Genomic DNA, 18,790 nt, shown 5'->3' with positions numbered 1-18,790 from the left:
AATATTTCAGAAACCAATCTTTAGTAAAACTGCTATTTATTCTTAATAAACATTTGAAATGCTTCTTGCAGAATGCGCTTCAAGTGCTTTTAAAACTAAAAAATATTTTCTCTAAAAACACTTTTAATTATTTAGAAACATTTTCGAAACAACCCCTAAGTTCTTAGAACCAAACTCAAAACTCATAAAGGATCATCAACTTCATTGGCCAATGGCCAATGGCCTATTGCGAAATATGTCCAAACTCTATTGATCTGAATCTGGATCCTCACCGGATCCTTTTTGTGAGGATTCTAGAGATCTGTGAATCATATCCATTCATTGTACATCGTGCGATCAGAAATCATTTTAAATATTTTTATTTAAAATTAAATACAAACAGTTTCTGACAAAAACTAACCGTACGATGTATGATAAATGAACCTGATTTACGAATCTTCAAAATCCTCGCCTTAAGGATCCGGGAGGATCCTGTTGATATTGATCCAACCAACACCCATACCATAAGGACCAATGAAATACGACCACGTCACCCGAGCTCGCATACGTCTGAGTACACCAAACAGATAAACCCTATATATAAAGGGCCACAAACATCGTCTCTCATCCTCATAAGTTTAAGGTCCTCTCCGTCCGAGTGGCCAACTGTTAGAGTTAGGGTTTTCATCTCCGCCGTCCGATTAAATCGCCTAACATGACAGGCAAAGCCAAGCCCAAGAAGCACACGGCCAAGGAGATCGCCGCCAAGATCGATGCTGCCACGACGAACCGCGGCGGCGGGAAGGCCGGTATAGCTGACCGGACCGGACAAGAGAAGGGAGGACACGCGAAGATGGAGTGCCCGCACTGCAAGATCACGGCGCCGGACGTAAAGTCGATCAAGATTCACCACGAGGCTCGTCATCCGAAGATCCCGTTCGAGGAGGAGAAAGTTGTAAACCGCCACGCCAGCACCAGCACCCAGCCGGAGCCGGTCAAGGACGCTAACAAGCCACGCCCCGGCGTCCGTGGAAGCCTGAAGAAGTGAAGTTTCCGGTCAAAATCGAATCAAATCTACCAAAGGAAGGGGCTTTCTGGTGCTTTGGGGGTAAAATTACTAGATTGGGGTCGGACTCGGAGTGGTGCTTGTTATGGTGGGGAAGTGGGTTTATGGGTATTTTGGGTACTTTAATTTTGGAATATTATGATGGGATGTATATTAGTCTCTGTTTCTTGCTTCTATTCCAAAGATGATGATCAAATCAATGTTTGAGAATTGATTCCATGTGCTTTCTAAATCAGTTTCTTTCTTGATGTTTTGATAATTATTATTACTTAATAGCATACTTATATTAATGGTGGCTTAAAACAAGAGATTGTGATTTAATTTACTGATTATCGTGTTGCTGTGTTGAAATGATTCAAACACTGTTAACTAAAAACCCATTCTTCCAGTTTCAGACGCATATATTCATCCGTATCAACGAATCTCTTTGTTTCCGGCGTCGGAAAACCGAAGTCTTCTTGATTCCGGTGGCGGAAATCGGAATGCTGCTATGTGGGGATGCATAGAATCTGTGAAATATGCAATTTGGAACATCTGGAAACTTAAAATTCTATGCTATCCATGTGATATAAATTGTTGCTCCAAAGACTTCCAGCTTCAAAAGAAAACTGTTATCATCACCTCTAGGGTTTCAAGGTATTGCAATCAAGCACAGTACAGAGAGAGAGAGAGAGAGAGAGAGAGAGAGAGTAATACTAAAGATGTATTAATATTCATGTTGATAAAGTTGATGAAGAAACCAGTAAACCTTTTTGTATGAATTTTTTGTATGGGAATTTTATACCATGTTCTATGGAAAACAAGAATAAACTGTCACAATGAAAATCTGCAAGAAAATAGAACCTTTATCACTAGTTCGAGGCGAGCGGGAAACCAAAATCTGCCTCAGCTGATGACTGCTTTAGAAGCAAAAGAACAAAAACAAACTATGATGGATAACCTCCCATGACCCTGTGATAGAATAGCGATGACGACGACGACAATGATGCACTTGACTGATCCATTATTGGTAAGCGGGCATCATAGAGGTTATCATCCTTGTGCTCTTGTTTAGGCTTTAGGAATCTTACATCATTCTCCTGCAGCTGCTGTCCTGAAAAATAAGGCTGTAGGGGGCAAACTGATTTTCCATTGTTGATATCATAGCCGGCAAGAGGGAGGTTCCCGGATGGCTGAAGGTTCATAGGCAGTGAAATTGGGAAGTCTGGCACAATAGAACCAGCCTGATGGGCAACATTGTGTCTGAACGAGGCATACGGCATGGTATTTTGCAGAGGAGGATATTTCATTTGGTAAAGGGAGGAAGCTCCAAATTTCATGTCATTATTGAAATTCCCAAGAAAATTAGGTCTCATGTATGCGTCATGAAATTCCGTTTTTCTATCAAAATGAGGTGCAAGATCTTGCATTTGTGTCTCAGGCCTCGGAACATTGGTATTTCTGGGTAATGCCAAAGCTGGCTGAGCATTGGCAGTAGATGGAAGTCCATTACTGCTACTTGAATTCATGTGATTGCTGTTTCTCGCTGCAGGCACTTCGTGGTTGTGTTTTCCCTCGTACGTTGTAATTACGAATTTCAGATCATGGGAGGCCCTTTCCACATGCTTCCTAACTGGACATCCTGCACTTGTGCATTTGTAATAGCTCCTATAGGATGAAGAATGGTACAAAGATTAACTGGATACATAGAAAACTTTAAGCAAACCAAATTGTGAAATTATGGATTATGAGAAAATATCTTATTTGAAGAAATAAATTACAAGAAGGAAATGTCATCCCCTGTTACTATATGTTATAATGAACTCTTCTATGCTCATAACTCGGCAGAAATCCATACTAACCAGTTCAATGAAATGAGAGAGCGAATGAGAGAAGAGCATACCTAGGGTTTGGATTTCCTTTGACCACTTTTTGCCCATACTTCCGCCAGCGATAGCCATCATCAAGTATGTCGATTTCGCTCTCAATTTGGACAACTACTCTTGGTTCACGGACAGCCCTGGATGCTAAATTTGTTTCAATCATGCAGCTCTCCTTCTTCCTGGAAGGGAAACCAATGGAGAATATTATAACCTTGTTCAGTCATGGCATCCTGGAAAAAGAAACCTTCGAGATAAACAGAAAATCACTTGCCTTCTTTTTGAATCAGATTCTTCATCATCTGCATCATCTCCAAGTGATATGATTCCTTGGGTGGCCCGATCTTCATCATCATGACTAGCAAGTGTGGATGAAAGCTCTGGAGTTTCAGCTGATTCAAAGATACTCATGGACTTCCCTTGAGTAGTTGAAAATGGATCAGAAAGCTCGGTAACAACAGATGCTGAGGATGTCCTTTCCAGACCATCAGTCCTCCCGTCATAGCCAACTTTCATATCCTTACAAGACTGACTATTTGTCCAAACTGGCCCACCTTCACCTTTGACAGCGGCCCTACTACCTTCACCCATCTCTGACATCTCATCACATGAAAATGATGGTCCAAGCGATGCCCCAGTTCGACGGTTAGGCTGCGGTTTTGCATGATTATGAGGAGCTCCCTTGTAGATGATCTCTGTTATTTGCCCATCATAGGATCGTTCCACCTTTTTCTTGACCTGACAATTTGGGTGCGTGCATTTATAATAACTCCTTGGATATTCACTACCTTTTACCTGTTTCTGCCCATACTTCCTCCAATTGTATCCATCTTCTGAAGTCCTTACCATTCCTGCAGATGGGTATGACCCTTTTTGCTCTCCTTCCGAAAAGTGATGGGACCCAAGATCCTCCCCATGAATCGATTCTTTGGGAAGAGAGTTTTGATCACTAGCTGCACTGGAATGAGACATTTGCAAATCTGCGCCGTTGGCAATCATAATCACACTGTTTAAGTTTCTAACATCAGAGGACGGATCCACAGAATAGTTCGTTGCATTAGCTTCTTCTGGAAACCCCATCGGGAATTGAAACTCCATTGGTGGTTGCTCCAAAACAAGAGCTTGGTAGTCAACAGTAGACCCCTGAGGAAAAATGCAATGGGAAGATACCAAACTCATTCAAACACAACCTCGCAAAAAATTATAAAATAATTTATTGGTAAGTTCAGACAGGAAACTACACCCTTGGAAAACTTATCAAAATCACTCCCCCTTGGACATTTTAGTTTAAACAGGAAACATTAGCATTAACATTATGATTGCAACTTATCAAAATGTGCACTGGAAATATTAACATTTTGGTTTAAACAAGTACCGTTGGACATCATGATTTGAACATTATGATTCCAATGACTAACTATAAAGTTACAACTAGACACTTCATTTACATCGGTTTCCAAATAATGCTTCAACTGTCGTAAACTACAAGGAGATACTGTTTCAAGGTTCTTTAGTATTTAAAATATCAATCTGTTGGGCTGCCACATTTGGAGAAAGTAATTAGACCAGAAAAAAGAAAGTTTAAAAACCTCTTTCCAAATTTAATTTGAGACTACTGAATTCTAAAACATATTAAGTCGAGACCTTTACCGGATTTTGGAAACTAGAATAGGCCGGCCTGTAACCATCATCTTCATGAGTTCCTGATTTCAGCAGCAAGCTGTTATCATTGGGAGGATGCAATGGAAAAGTTCCGGTGGTGGGAGATGGAAGCGCCTAGAAGAATACAACAATCGAAGATCATAGACAACATCACAAAGAAAGAAAAAAAGCTTTGGACCATGCAACTCTCTCAACATCCATAGTATTCATATGCCTTCTAGCTTTTGGTGATTGTATTTTAAACCAAACAATACCAAAGCAGAGACTTTTATACAAAAGGTGCAGAATAACAAATTCAGATGTTATACTTCTCTATCTAAACAATCCAAATTATAAATGAACAAAATTAAGTTAATCACTTCTTCTATTAATGAGTAGCACCCAAATACTAATACAAGTAAAAACTGTTATTCTGTTTGACATTTACTTTCTCCCTAGTACCAAATTGCTTGCAACCAGATGCAGATAAACTACTGAAGTTCAGAAACTCAAAAGTTCACCAAAAAAAAAAAAACCATACAAAGTTATACATTTCCTTGATCACACTGCAGAATTCTAGACCGCTCCGTGGTATCCTATACTCCGAGGTTTTTCGAAACGAACAAAGCCCAGAAAGAATATACAGTCTTAATGCATTTACCTCCAAAAGAAGAAAAACCCAAAATTTACAACAAAAAAAAAAAAAGAAGGAAAACCATCAAAATTAACACAAAAAAAAAAAAAAAAAAAAAAGAAGAACCTGAGAATTGGGGAGCATCATGGGGGAGTCGAGCAGAGCCGTGGGGCTGATACCAGCCGGAATAGTAAGGCACGGGGACCTCGCCGGTGGAGAATGCAGAGGACTGGTTGTCCTAAAACGCGCCGTATTGATCCTCTCCGCATTGAATCCACACTTGGCTGCCCTCCTCTCTGCTATGCTAATGCTGCTCCCTGCTCCACCACCACCACCGCCTCCTCTTCCTTTGGCTTTGCTCTCCGCAACCGCGTCGTCTTCTTGCTCTATTTTTCTTAAAAATCTCATCTTTTTGTTTTAACACTATAAATTTTGTGTCTGTGTGTTGGGATTTTCCTGCTAGAGTGACAAGGCTGTGACTCTGCCTCTCTCTCCAACAGCAAGAATTTTGTAAAAACCCTAACTTTGGTTTTTGGTTTCAGCTCCTCCTCCCTGAATGGTTGCGGAGCTGAAACCTCTTCCTTCTTATTGTATCCAAACGAATAGTAAATAAATAAAAAAGGGGTTTGATTTAAATTCCGGAAAAAATGAACAGGCTTTTTATTTTTCAAGTTTCTATGTCTATAAATTTATGGTACAAAATTTATGTTTTCCAAGAAGAAGAACAACCGTATTGGATTTAGAGAGAGAGAGAGAGAGAGAGAGGAAGAAGAAGAAGGGGAGAGAGAGAGAGAGAGAGAGAGCTGGGTTTATAGTCCTACGCTGCTGGGTACAAATATACAAAATGTATTTTTGTTGCAGAAAAACGGAAAAGCAAAGAAATATTTGGTTTGTGCCCGAGAACGGTGAAGTGACAGTCACTCTTAACCAAGAAAGTTGGGAAGTGTGGGACCCACCGAATTAAAATTAAAGAGGAAATTAAGGGGTGCTGAGGTGGAGGAAGTCGTGAACTCTAACGAGCAAAGATGAAAGCTTTTTTCGGAAACGACACCTCTCTTCTTCTTATCAGAAACCATGAACTCAAACAAACTCCACACAAAAATCCAATACGTGTTCATTCTTTACAATGTTTTCCACGTAAATCTAGATAAAGTTTGTTTCCTTTCTTCCTTTTCATTTCAATTTTCTCTTTAAGTTTCTACTATTTATTTTGTTATTATTTTCTAATTTCTTTAGTCTCGTACTTTTAATGTGGTCATAAATTAAATGACAAATGATTATAAATTTCTCAATTTTAGATGACAAAGAAAACATTTTCATCAAACTGTATTCAAGTTTTAACCTTATCTAATTTATTGCTCGTGTTTCGTAAGCATGATGCTGCAATACTTACCATGTATTATTTGCTTAATTCTCTTACCAAATATAGTAAATACGTTTTACTTGGCACATATTTTTGGTATTAGTTTCTTAATGAGTAATTGGTGTAGTTTTATTTCGATAATGTAATAGGTTTGTGTAGGGAGTTGGAGACTTAAGCGTGGGATTTGGTTTGCTAATGGCTAGCCGCAAATCTTGAGAAGCAGGTTTGCTTTTTGTTTGTATAATCCAAATCAATATGCGGTTAGAAGTCCCACGTGGCTGAGTCTCCTAATTTACGAGCACATGATAAATAGAATCTCTGCCACTTTATGTTTTTGGCATACTATTTTATAATGTTGACACAAAAATTAACGTTAAATTGTTGAATGGCAGGTATTCATATTTTTGGCACACTGTTTTATAATATTAACACAAAAATTAACGTTAAATTATTGAATGACAGAGCATTACCTTGAGAGAGTAGCATTTCTTGTGTGTGCGATTGTTGTAGCATTTCACTTAATATTCGTGCTAACTATGATTTCATGTCTCTTACGTAGAAACAGCATTTGGTTTTGGTTTGAATTCAAAAGTCGATGAAATGAGTTAATGATTCCAACTAGGATTTACTTTAATGGATTCATCATAATTAGCATGTTATCCATTACCCAACGGCACTTAATACTATTTACTTCCTAACCATGCATGCCATATGTAGCCCAAACTCGTGTGTAATAATTCCTCCTCCTATATGAACGTTAACTCATGAATTTTATTATAGCTTTCAACACAAGTTTTTACTTTATACAAATGAATGATACTCCACACCATATTAATCTTTAGACTTGTTTGGAACCGTTTTTAAAATGACTGAAGATACTTTTGGTGAATGTTTTTTAATCTAATCTTTCTTAGTAAAAATTCAAGTGGATTCTGAAAAAACACTTGAAGTGCTTCCTGCAAAAAAACACATATCTTATGTTTTTTTTTTCTTTCCAAAAAGCACGTGAAGTGATTTTGAAACCCAAAATCAATTCACCAAAAAACTTTCAGTTATTTTAAAAACACTTCCAAACGAGTACTAAGTTATGGGGAGGAGATTCAAACTTAAATGCATATAGAGAGAAGCACATTGTTATAGCGAACTTGACTAAACAAGTACAGTATTTTTATGTAATTAAACCAAAAATTTTACTCGATACAGCTACTACTTTGCTAAGAGATTGTGTTCAGGTTTACATTTACGCAACCTATTAAGCTAACGAGTTTATGTTCACCAACAATTCCTACAAGAACAAGCACCATCCTTGAATGGTGGAACCTATGAGCATCTCTCATTACAATTTCCCTTCCAGTAACCTTGGAGCTAAACTTGGAAGCTGTATGACAATCCCCACAAACTCTCAGATTCTTCTTAATTCTGATAACCCTTTCCGGCCCTAAATTCAACGGTCCGAAAACTACTGCAAGCTTCTTACTAAGCGCATACATGGAGTTCCGCTGCTGACATGGGTATGTGCAGTTTGACAACAGACCGAACAGATGTCAACTCCTCAAACAGCAACATTCCACGTCGCATCTTTTCCTTTCATGCAAATTACACACCTGGAAGTCTGCCTCTCGCTATGTTTAGCTTTATCTAGCGTTCTCTCTCTCTCTGATTCGGAGACTCAGAGATATGGATGCTACTTACCCCGCATCAACAATCACCCACCCGCCGCCGCCTCCACCACCAGAGACACCAACATTTGATGAAGATGATGAGTATGGACTACCAAAACGAACAGATTGGCTCTCAAAGCTTGTGTCTTTACAAGCAGATTTGATTTACAACTGCTTTTCCACTCTCTCCACCTCCATTTTCTCCCTCCTGTCTGCCGCCTCCGAGTCTTACCACCAAGCTAGGGGATCACGAGCCACATCTGGAGATGACGAGAGCGAGGATGTTCAAGACCTGCTAAGAATATGGCAGCGAAGCAGAAGCAAAAGAAAGGCAATCTACTTGCAACCTGGAGATATGAATTTGCCAGAAGCTGTTGGCTCTTCTGGAGCCTCAACAATTAGCATTACAAGAGACGATGCAAGTGTTGCTGCTACCGAAGATGTTGGGGACTCGGAATCGGTCTGTTTATAAGGTGACGTAAATTATGCAAAATTATGTACCTGTTGCCTTCTGTTAATATATATGACTAAATTTACTGATCAAAAGATAATCATTATTGATAAACCAACTAAAACATAGTTACGAGTTCGATATCACGCGATTTTGCTTAATACAGTAGAAATTTGGAAAATGAGGCAAAGACACAACAGCTTAGCAATTGAAACAAAGAAGGACACACATTTCGTGCAACAGCGTGTTGTATACAGCGGTTGCAGGAAACAAGCTTTCCTTCCAAATGGTGTGCTTAAGGTTTAGACAGATAACTCGGTACGAGAAATCAAAATTCCATCGGTGTCTGCATAAAGCCATTCTCCGTCACAGATCCTTATCCCGGCAATGCTTATTGGTACCTGTTTCTCTCCGATCCCTTTCTTGTTGGCTTTCATGGGATGGGACGCCAGAGCTCTCACGCCAATGTCGCAACCGTTAATCTCGTCGACATCTCTTATGCAGCCATTGACCACTATACCTGCCCAGCCGTTATTCTGAGCTTGAACCACAGGGTTGCCTCCCAATATTGCACACCGCTTGCTTCCACCTCCGTCCACAACAAGAACTCTTCCATTGCCCTTCTCCTCGAGAAAGGAACGGACAAGGACATTGTCTTCAAATACCTTTAAGGTAACTATTTGTCCAGAGAAGACCGGTCGCCGGCCATATATCTGGAATATTGGCTCAAGCACCCGAAGATCACCACTCCCAATCAACTGAGAGTGAGCATCGCAAACTTCAGCAGTTGTAACCAAGGCCATTTGTTCCCAGCACCTTCATGGAAAGACAAGGATCAATGTGTTAGAACGAGAACAGGCAACTTATCGAAGGTTTTTCACCGGAAAATGTTATAGCATAGCACATGGAGGATGCCATGAGAGGTTTGATGGGAGAAGACGAAATTATAAGAATCCCGCAAATACTAATTGTTACAGAAGTATGCTTTATATGAAACAATAAGTGGTTGCAATGCAAAGACTGCAATGTTAGAGTCTTGCACACACTAGGATTAACAGAAGCATCAGTAGTACAATCGGCGCTTGAAATGGAGTTGTTCAAATTAAAATCAAGAGACCGATAGTTTAAAAAGCCGATTAATAGTTCAAGTCATAATCTAATTCATCTTCGGAAAATTTTCTTCAACAAAGAGTGTCAAAAAACATAAATTTTGTAGAGTTGAAGAGAAACACTGCAGATTTGCCTTCAAAATGAGAAAATGCAACAGCTCAAGAATTTTCGTTGGCAACAAACATCGATTCCCAGCAACAGCAACAAAGGGAAAATATACACAACAAATACAGGGGAACGCGGAGATCGCAGTGAAAGAAGACCGAATTGATAAAACAGCAACTAAGCTAACATTCGTTTTCCCCCAGCCGAGACATGGTTTTCGAAATCCGGAAACAATTGAAACCGGCATCATTTTATAGAAGGCAGAGAAGATATTGTAAATCGTACATGTTTGGATTCACTCAAATTACAGAAAAATGCACACAAGATATTCAAATCTCAATCTCCTATAAAAAGTTAAAACTAATTACGAATTCATATACAAAATTTCATAAGTTAAGACCAAGCACGCATTCTGAACGCGGAAAAAAGCCAAACCTCATCCACACAGACACACGCAACGATTGGATCTTTATGTTGTTCGCATCACTATACAGATTCAGAACTAACAAGATTAATCAGAAAGCTTAACTCCATTAATTATTGATTAAATTATTAATCACACGAGCTGGTTTTGATCTAATTTTCATAAAATCCAAGAAATACACCCAACGATCCAAATCAATACAGAAAAACAAAAAAAGTTGATTAATTTTCATATTGGGTCGGCCTGTATGCCAGAGAAATGCAAGAAATTGAAATTTGACAACAATTTGATCAACCAGACAAGCGAATCAGAGAAATCAAGAGAAACGAGGAGATGAAATCGGGCGGCTAATAATAAAAGCTGTTACCTCGAAGGATGGAGCAGGACACGAGAACAGAGCTGAGTAGTTCAGTTGTGAGTATGGGAAGGGAAGGAAGGAAAAGGAAGAAGCTTTGAGGGAGAGAGAGAATCTGTGTTAGACTGTAAAGCGCGTGCAGATAGTCTTCATCCTAAGAATTATGCTGTTGCTGTCTCTTTTCAAAGTTGTTAAATCAGGAGATACAATAAGTGGAGCATAGCATACATGACTTTTAGATGTGAAAAAAGATTGTGATCCACGATCGATGCGCCTGTAGAACACTACATATAAGCGATATTTTGACAATTTTATTTTTTAATTATATAATGATATTTAGTGTTCTGCTCGGCGTTTGAGTTAGACATGGTAATTTCTTACACGATTTGTTAACACGACATGTAAACGACATGAAAATAACGGGTTTCGGATCAACACGATAACTAATTGGGTCATTATTGGGTCACACGATAATAACCCGTTAATAACAGGTCCTTAACAGGTTTACACGAGAGTGACACGCAGGTAACCTGTTTTGACACGATAAGAAAAAAGTTATTTTGATGATTTTAATTTTTTAAACTACTAAAAAAACTTACTATAAAATACAATAGATATAATGAATATGTATATATTGTTTATTAATTATTATTCTATATAAATTTTAAATTTTAAGTTTTATTTATTTATGTATTTTTATAGTATATTATAGGCAAAGATTGAGATTAAAAATCATAAAACACATTAAAAATAAAAATATCAAGTAATTTAAAAATACCAACACACATTAAAAAAAATTATAATAATTAATTTACATGTGCGAAAAATATAAAAAAATATGCAAACGCTCGTAGTTGCATCCTTTTTGCTTTGAGAATGGGTATATGATCATTTGAATGTTTAAAACCATACAAATCTCATGAATAGTATTTTTAAGGGAGTTCAAAATAAACAAAATTCATAATCATTAATGTACAAGTCTAAAAGATGTGAAAGCATAATAAACGTTCATAATTGCATCTTCAACGCTTAGATGATGGTTACATAGTTATTTAGAATTTTAAAACCCTCCAAATCTCATGAACAATGTTTTTTATTTGAGTGCAAAATTAATAATAATTATTGTAGAAATGTGAAAAATGTAATCACTCGTAATGAAAAGTTTTATAACTTTCATGAAATGGTCAACTCTGAAATTTAGTATGTATATACTAATTTAGTATTATATTTTACATTTTTTGGGTCAAATTATGTTTTTCATTTTCATTTTTATTGATTTAAAATATATTTTTCTTAACAGGTAATGGGTCGGGTCGTATTACCTGATAATATTAATGGGTTGATTTCGGGTCGGGTCATATTACCCGTTTACTTTAACGGGTATTACACGACACGACCCGTTAAGCTATCGGGTATGATACAAAAACGACACGAACACGAGAAACACGACACGAATGCCAGGTTTAGTTTGAGCCCAATTAAAATGTCGCTTCATGTTCACTCATGCATAATTATATTTTCTATTTGCTTTGCCAACTATGCATTAATTCATTAGTGGTATTAATAATTATACGAAGCACTCCATCAAGGATTCAAGGTTATGACATAGAAATGATCATTTTGTCACGGATTTGTCACAACACGAGAAATAAATAGAAAGATTGAAATTATATGGTGGACGACTTTTTTTTCTTTTTTTCTTTTTTTTTTTGTCAAAGGAGATTTTTATTACAAAAAACACACTTTGCAGCATAAGCCCAACACACACCTTAATTACAACAAAAAAAGGCCTAAAACAAAAGTGAAACAGAAAAAAGGCCCAACAACAGTAAGGCCCAGAAACCAAAGAGCTTCCTCCAGAAGCTTGCACAGCCATCTCCACCCTTTGAAACAGGTTCGTCGGTCGATTCCCAACCTCCGTCTAGTATCGCCTCCATATATACCACCTCCAACTCCGAACTTGCTACCAGAGCACAGCCATAAACAAGGGATAATCGACAACCAAGTGAACGAAGTCGACTATCAGTATGAAGTTCGTGGATACCCACGAACGACACTACCAGAACCGACAGACAACAAAGAGAAAATGGTGGTGTTTGTAACACCCGAGTCGGTGTAAACATCGGAACTCTACACACAATCTCCCCAAGAAACATGGCTGAAGATCGGATCAAAGAAGAGCAGGGAAGAGTTTTACCTTCAGGAGTAGAGGAAATGGAGAGGCCAGAGTGATAATTGGGAAGAGATAGTAGTAAAGACAGGGAAAGAAGAAGGAAAAGAAAAAAGAAAAGACACAGCCACCGATCCTAGCCGAAGCTAAGGTCGGTGCCGCCAAAAATTCCTAAGTTCGAAAGACTCACAGGCAATGAGAAATAGTATTAGTTAGAGAGAAAGAACTCTCATCTTGAAGGGAATATTTATATTTTAACAATTTTAGCATTGTAAATTTTTTTTAAACAGTTAAAATTCATTAGAAGTGTGATTTTAGTGTTTTCTACAAAATACATTCATACAATTAGTGAAATTTAACATAAAAAAGTCTCTGGTGTAAGCTTCAACAAAGAAGTATCTCATGAGATGATTTGATTCATCAGAGCAAGAAGGAAAAAAAAGTGTCGGGGGGGCGTTAACAAAAAAAAATGAATAAAAAAGGGGCGGGGTGAGGTGAGGACAACAAGTAACCGCAAGACACCTGGGCAAAACCCCTAGAGAGGGACAACCAACAGGAGTCGGCAGCACCACCTTCGAACCTCTCGAGGGCTTTTTTAACCCACGCGGGAATATATACAGCGCGAGGCGTCGTTTCCCTTTTAAGCCGCACGGGGGAAACACCGGTTAAAGACCCCTGACTGGTATACCCGAATAATCGGGGCACGGTTTAGGGTTGCGGTACACGCGTACATCCCAGCCCGGCACCCCAAGGTACCCAATTTGGCCCTTCGTTGGTCGATATAAGCAGGGGTAAATTTCTTGCATTAGTCGATGTGGGATAAGAGATTCCTCGAGACGAGATGTGAACTACATTGTTATACAGAAACGGATATATGATGATGGCACCAATTTTTATTGGACGTCACAATAACGGTATTCAAACCAATGCATTGTCATATGAGAAAGGTTAAACCATAAGTTAGTGCGTTGTTGATTTGAGGATAACGTCGTTATGGAATTTTAAGTAAGCTCGTCTCTTCATAGGATTAGATAGCAAATTCTTGGCCCGCTGGGCCAAACATGGAGAAAAGAAATTTGTAAACCTGTTTAATGCTGAAAGAGGCGAAAAGTTTCTTATTGATTCATCAGTTCTACATTACAAAAGTACGGCATTTAACAAACTTGTTTCGATCAACAAACAACTGAAAGTAACAAGAAGAAAAAGTCTGCTTATGGGAACGCCTTATGAGTCCAAATTGGAACAGGGAAAAGAAAACACTAATTATAATAAAACCACAATCAAAGTTTCCCAGAAGACTCGGTTTAAGTCAACCTGTGGATGGTTTTCATGTCAGCAGCTTCCTTGATGGTGTTTTTCTCAACATGGTCCCACCACTTGAACAAGAAGTTGTCCACGACGAGTCTGAACCAAGGCGACAGCTTCAGACCCTCCTCCCCGGCATCTGCCTTTCTCAACAGCTCCTTCAGCTGCTCCTGGTTTACGTACTTGATATCAGCTACCTCATCAGGGTTCGGATGCACATTAACATCTCGGACAGTGAAGAGAAGGTAATCAACTGCAAATACAACAAAACACACACAGGGTGAACAAAAAATTCTCGAACAAGACAATTTGTTCGACCATCATGACCAGTCTGACAAATGCATCTCGGACAGTGAAGAGAAGGTAATCAACTGCAAAGAACGTTAATCGTAAAAAATGTAGAGTAACCCAAGTTGGAATATTACGTTCATGTTCTCCCCACTTGCCATCAGAAGGTGCCTTGTACAGCATGCGACCCAACGGGATAAACTGATCAACTGGCACATCTTCAGCAGGAATACCGAGTTCATCCAACAGCTTCCTTTGAGCAGCATTTCTTACCCCTGGAAACAAAATGGAGGCAAAAAAAAAAAAAAATTAGAGCAAGTCACAGTAGGTCAAGTAAAATTGACTCTCAAGAGGCATGATAAATAGAAAAATATACCGAGAGAGTTATCATCGATAAGCTCAGATTCACGGTATAGTGGATGACTGCAACAGGTGTTTGTCCACACAAGTGGGAATGTTACCTTGGTTGCAGAACGTTGCTGGACAGAAAGACAGACATAAATGAGTATGAAAAACACTATTATTTAACAACGCTTCTAAAGAAAAACTGTCCAGAAAGATCAAATGAATGATCATTGCCGCCAATTGCAAAGACAATCATTCCCTCTTGATATTCTTTTATTATTACTCGAGATTCTCAGGATGCACCCTGCTACTATGGAACATCTTATGAATGACCACTCTCAACTGAACGCTGCCAGCACTGTAAATTTCAATTAGCGTGATCCAAGAAAGATACCTGAAGAAGCAACTCATGCTTTGAGTTAAACAAAAAGACACTGAAAGCTCTGTGAAGCAAATTTTCAGATTCGATCTTTTCCATCAAGTGACCTGCAGTTCACAGAATGCACTAAAACTTCAGAAACTAACAGTTGTACAAGAAAGAACACAAGAGTTGTATCGACACGCATGATCGCACATTATTACCAAGTACATTCAAGCTCCAAGAAATATAATCCTTTACTATGGATTTTCTTTGCAATGAAGTAAGATAGGAGACAAAAATTCTTCCCTCAGAATTCCTATCCTACTCAAATATCCAAAATTACTAGATGTTCTAGAGCGGTTTATCAAGTATTACATCATAGGCCATGGCATGAAGTCATAAAACTTCAAGTCCTAAACTACCAAAACAGAATATTAATTTCTAAATATAAAAAAAAATTATCACACTGAAATCTCGCAATGGGAAGGTTAATGCAAGCAAAAGTACTTACAATTGTACTTGGTGTCGTGACCAACAACACGATCATTCTCATCCACCAGAATACATCTGCAGAAATTTTAATAAAACAGATAGTCAGCTCCAGGGAATGACTAACGCCTGAATATACATTGGACTGAATACCAAAGGTTAAAATCGGAAAAGGGAAGGGGCAGCACTAATTGAACGGATGGCATTGCCACCTCATGCTCAGCCGGGGGAGTTGCCTTCTTACTCTGGTAACAATTTTCGTATAATAAAACGGGAACATTTATCATCCACCATTTCACGGGTAAATGACTAACACCCAAAATTCATGTCAGTCAGACTAAGAAAATACATTTGAAAAAAGATATTACCTTTCTACATTAAAAGTATTGACGCTGCAATTTAAGTAAGCACAAATTTGATAAAGACCTGTTATGCACATTACATTTCGCCATGAACAACGTTTCCAAAATACGAAAATACATGGCGGATAGTTATGACTAGTAGAATTAAAGCCAATCTAGAATGGAATGTTGGAATGCTAACTTAGCATGTTTAGCTAATAATATTCCAATCAAATCTCAACCTCCCTATCTCCGTTCCGACGCGAAATGAATTGAAATCACAGGTAATTGGTATTCTCATATCAAAATGTTTTTAGCAAGGGGAAGACACTAAAGGGGAAAGCTTTTAAAAATCGATCTCAGTCCCGGTTCAATTGTTTCTTAACCAATTCGGGATTTCGTATCAGATGTATGTAGCCTCATTTAAATTGAACACAAGCTCGAGTCGAGCTCAAGTATCATAGCTCGGCTTATATATACATCTTTGTCCATCCACTTATAATTTCCTCTTGACTATGTTATCCTCTGTTTGGTTAATCAGAAACTGGAGTAATTGTAAAGAAAGTTAACGGTTACTTTGGACAAATTATTCGTTCATTCATCTGTTTCCATTTTCTGAGCAACCAAACAGACCACAACAGAACAATCAACAGAATATAAATTTGAATAAAAAGAGCTGCAATTTAGGAAACAAAATAGAAAAAGCCCATGACTTTCATTTTATTTACTGTTCCGGTATTTCCTGAGCAGAAAAAACAGAGCAAATTACAAACAGATCAACCAAGACAACCAAACAAAAGAAAGAAAACGGTAAAAGCGCGAATAGGAGCATAAGTCAGGGGCAAAGTGGGGGGAAGGGACTTACTCGTCTTCGAACATGAGGCGGCGCTGGACGGCGTCCATGCCAGCGTCAGGAGCGTCGCCCATGGTGGAACTGTGAAAAGACAGAGATAGCCGGGCGGAGAGAGAGGGGAAGGCGGAGGGCTTGGAGAAGAGATAGGTTGGAGTGGCAGGGGATGAGAAGAGAGGAGGATGAGATTTGGGAAGGAAGGAGAGAGTTTGGGGAAGGCGAGTAGTGGAGAGGCTCATTGGAATGGAGCAGTGAATATATAGAACCAAGTCAGTCTCCGCTGTAATCTAATTTTGGTACACGTTTTATATCAAATTTAATTGTGCAAATCATTGCCCTTTACCGACCATTATTATTCGATCCACACATGGTAGGAAGAGATTTGGTAATAAAAATTTCTAATTAAACTTTTATTTTATCAACAACAAATAAATCCTTATGCTAGATTCTCAATTAAAATTAATAAGATTCATGACTCCAATAAATATTTGGTTCTTGTTATCACTTTGTGCATTTTTGTTATAGAATATGAGATTTAAAAGCGATTAGTGTGAGTCTTTTTGTTGTAAATTTGAAATATCTACCGAAGTAACAATTGTAATAGTCCAACAATTTTGAGCAGGAAACAAACATGATATACACTTACAACGCCAAAAAGATATGGAAATTTTGATTAATATGAAAAACGTGCTAAACTAATAAAGTCAAAAGTATGCTATTGCTAATTTGCCGTGTAAGTTGTTGGTTTATGTGATATGATGGAGTTGGCCAAGATTGACCAGCCAATTAAGGCAGCCAACCAGTCATTGACAGATGCACTTCTTCATCATCAAACTATTATTTCTTGTTTAGCTCTCCTATATTCGTCTGTACCATACTACTTAACTTAAAACAATATATATATATATGGCTTATTATATTATCATCTTACAAATTGTTGGATAAATCTCATATATTTAATACACCTTACATTTGCTTTTTCAATTAAAAATTATCTTAATACACCCCATATACTTCTCCATAATACCCTCACACCCTCACATTCTTAATATACATCTTACATTTTCTACATGCACCTTGTATTTTCTATACACCCCACATTGCTCAAATCTTATAAAGCTTTTAATTTGGACAAAAAATGTCGACTGGAATTTTGACAAGGTGTCGCCTGGGATTTAAAGCATATGTGGGTTGTTTTCAATTCCACCATTAAAACTCATGTCGTTTGTTTTTAATGTTTGGTGGTAATTTTAGTGTTTAATTCTTCATGTAATCCCTATGATCCATAAAAGATGAATACAAACATAAAAGCTTGAATAACACATCAAAAGTAAGATTAAATAATTATCGATGTCGTCAAAACCACTAAAACAATAAAAAATATGAAGCCTTACCTCATGTGAAGCTTCCAAAACATTGATTTCATGTTTCATTCGTCAAAAATAAATTTTCTCAATCAACATGTTTGTAGTTTCATTGGTTAGGGTTTTATTCAACAATGGAGGGTCGGAGAGATTTTGATAGTTGATAACTAATACGTTAAAAGTGATTTGGGGTGTATATAGAATTTTTATTTTTTTTAACCTAATAAGGTCAAAATTGTTATTGCATAGTAGGGTAAATCAGTCATTTAATATTAAATTTTAATATGTGGTGCATTAACATTTTGTGGGGTGCTAATATAAAAAGCCTATATATATATATATATAATATAATAAGTTACCAAAGCCAAATTAATAGCAAACAAAAGAAACATAAATTAATTACAAATAACGAATTTGAACTATATTATTGATAGCTCATTGTGAAGCTTGGCTTACCCTCTTCATAATATTATTTGTTCAAAAAATAAAAAATTAACAAATAAAATAAGGTGGTGGGTGAGACTGACGAGGGCATGGTTATGTGGGCTCATCGTGTTGTTCACATTTCGTTTCACACAAAATGGAGAATCTTGAAGGATTGATCCATAGGATAGTGCTTCTTATGTCAA

The 18,790-nt window shown here is 37.7% G+C and overlaps 4 protein-coding genes across 4 annotated transcripts; 1 reads left to right on the top strand and 3 right to left on the bottom strand.

Annotated features, from left to right (window-relative positions):
• The first annotated feature begins 623 nt into the window (after positions 1-623).
• Positions 624-1,264, top strand: LOC125470067 (protein METHYLENE BLUE SENSITIVITY 1-like). The gene has a single exon (XM_048568502.1). The coding sequence runs from the start codon at positions 695-697 to the stop codon at positions 1,025-1,027; it is 333 nt and encodes a 110-aa protein (XP_048424459.1). The 5' UTR covers positions 624-694; the 3' UTR covers positions 1,028-1,264.
• A 465-nt stretch (positions 1,265-1,729) lies between these two features.
• LOC125470066 (WRKY transcription factor SUSIBA2-like) lies at positions 1,730-6,049 on the bottom strand. Its single transcript, XM_048568501.1, has 5 exons — positions 5,306-6,049; positions 4,555-4,680; positions 3,179-4,047; positions 2,928-3,086; positions 1,730-2,692 (listed from the first exon to the last, which is right to left on the bottom strand). Exons 1-5 carry the CDS (start codon positions 5,585-5,587, stop codon positions 1,972-1,974), a joined length of 2,157 nt encoding a protein of 718 aa, XP_048424458.1. The 5' UTR covers positions 5,588-6,049; the 3' UTR covers positions 1,730-1,971.
• A 2,691-nt stretch (positions 6,050-8,740) lies between these two features.
• Positions 8,741-10,887, bottom strand: LOC125470103 (putative 4-hydroxy-4-methyl-2-oxoglutarate aldolase 2). The gene is made up of 2 exons (XM_048568616.1): positions 10,661-10,887; positions 8,741-9,470 (listed from the first exon to the last, which is right to left on the bottom strand). The coding sequence occupies exon 2, from the start codon at positions 9,455-9,457 to the stop codon at positions 8,957-8,959; it is 501 nt and encodes a 166-aa protein (XP_048424573.1). The 5' UTR covers positions 9,458-9,470; positions 10,661-10,887; the 3' UTR covers positions 8,741-8,956.
• Positions 10,888-13,905: 3,018 nt separating this feature from the next.
• On the bottom strand, positions 13,906-17,065 carry LOC125470071 (isopentenyl-diphosphate Delta-isomerase I). Its single transcript, XM_048568514.1, has 6 exons — positions 16,813-17,065; positions 15,629-15,684; positions 15,151-15,242; positions 14,788-14,890; positions 14,549-14,686; positions 13,906-14,376 (listed from the first exon to the last, which is right to left on the bottom strand). Exons 1-6 carry the CDS (start codon positions 17,034-17,036, stop codon positions 14,123-14,125), a joined length of 867 nt encoding a protein of 288 aa, XP_048424471.1. The 5' UTR covers positions 17,037-17,065; the 3' UTR covers positions 13,906-14,122.
• Between the last annotated feature and the right edge of the window lie 1,725 nt (positions 17,066-18,790).

This window comes from the organism of the source record quoted next, unplaced genomic scaffold, assembly GCF_019419815.1.
Source record: "Pyrus x bretschneideri cultivar Hongxiangsu unplaced genomic scaffold, Pyrus_bretschneideri_v1 Contig48, whole genome shotgun sequence".
Taxonomy (NCBI): domain Eukaryota; kingdom Viridiplantae; phylum Streptophyta; class Magnoliopsida; order Rosales; family Rosaceae; genus Pyrus; species Pyrus x bretschneideri.
This window is presented reverse-complemented; position numbering and strand designations above follow the sequence as displayed.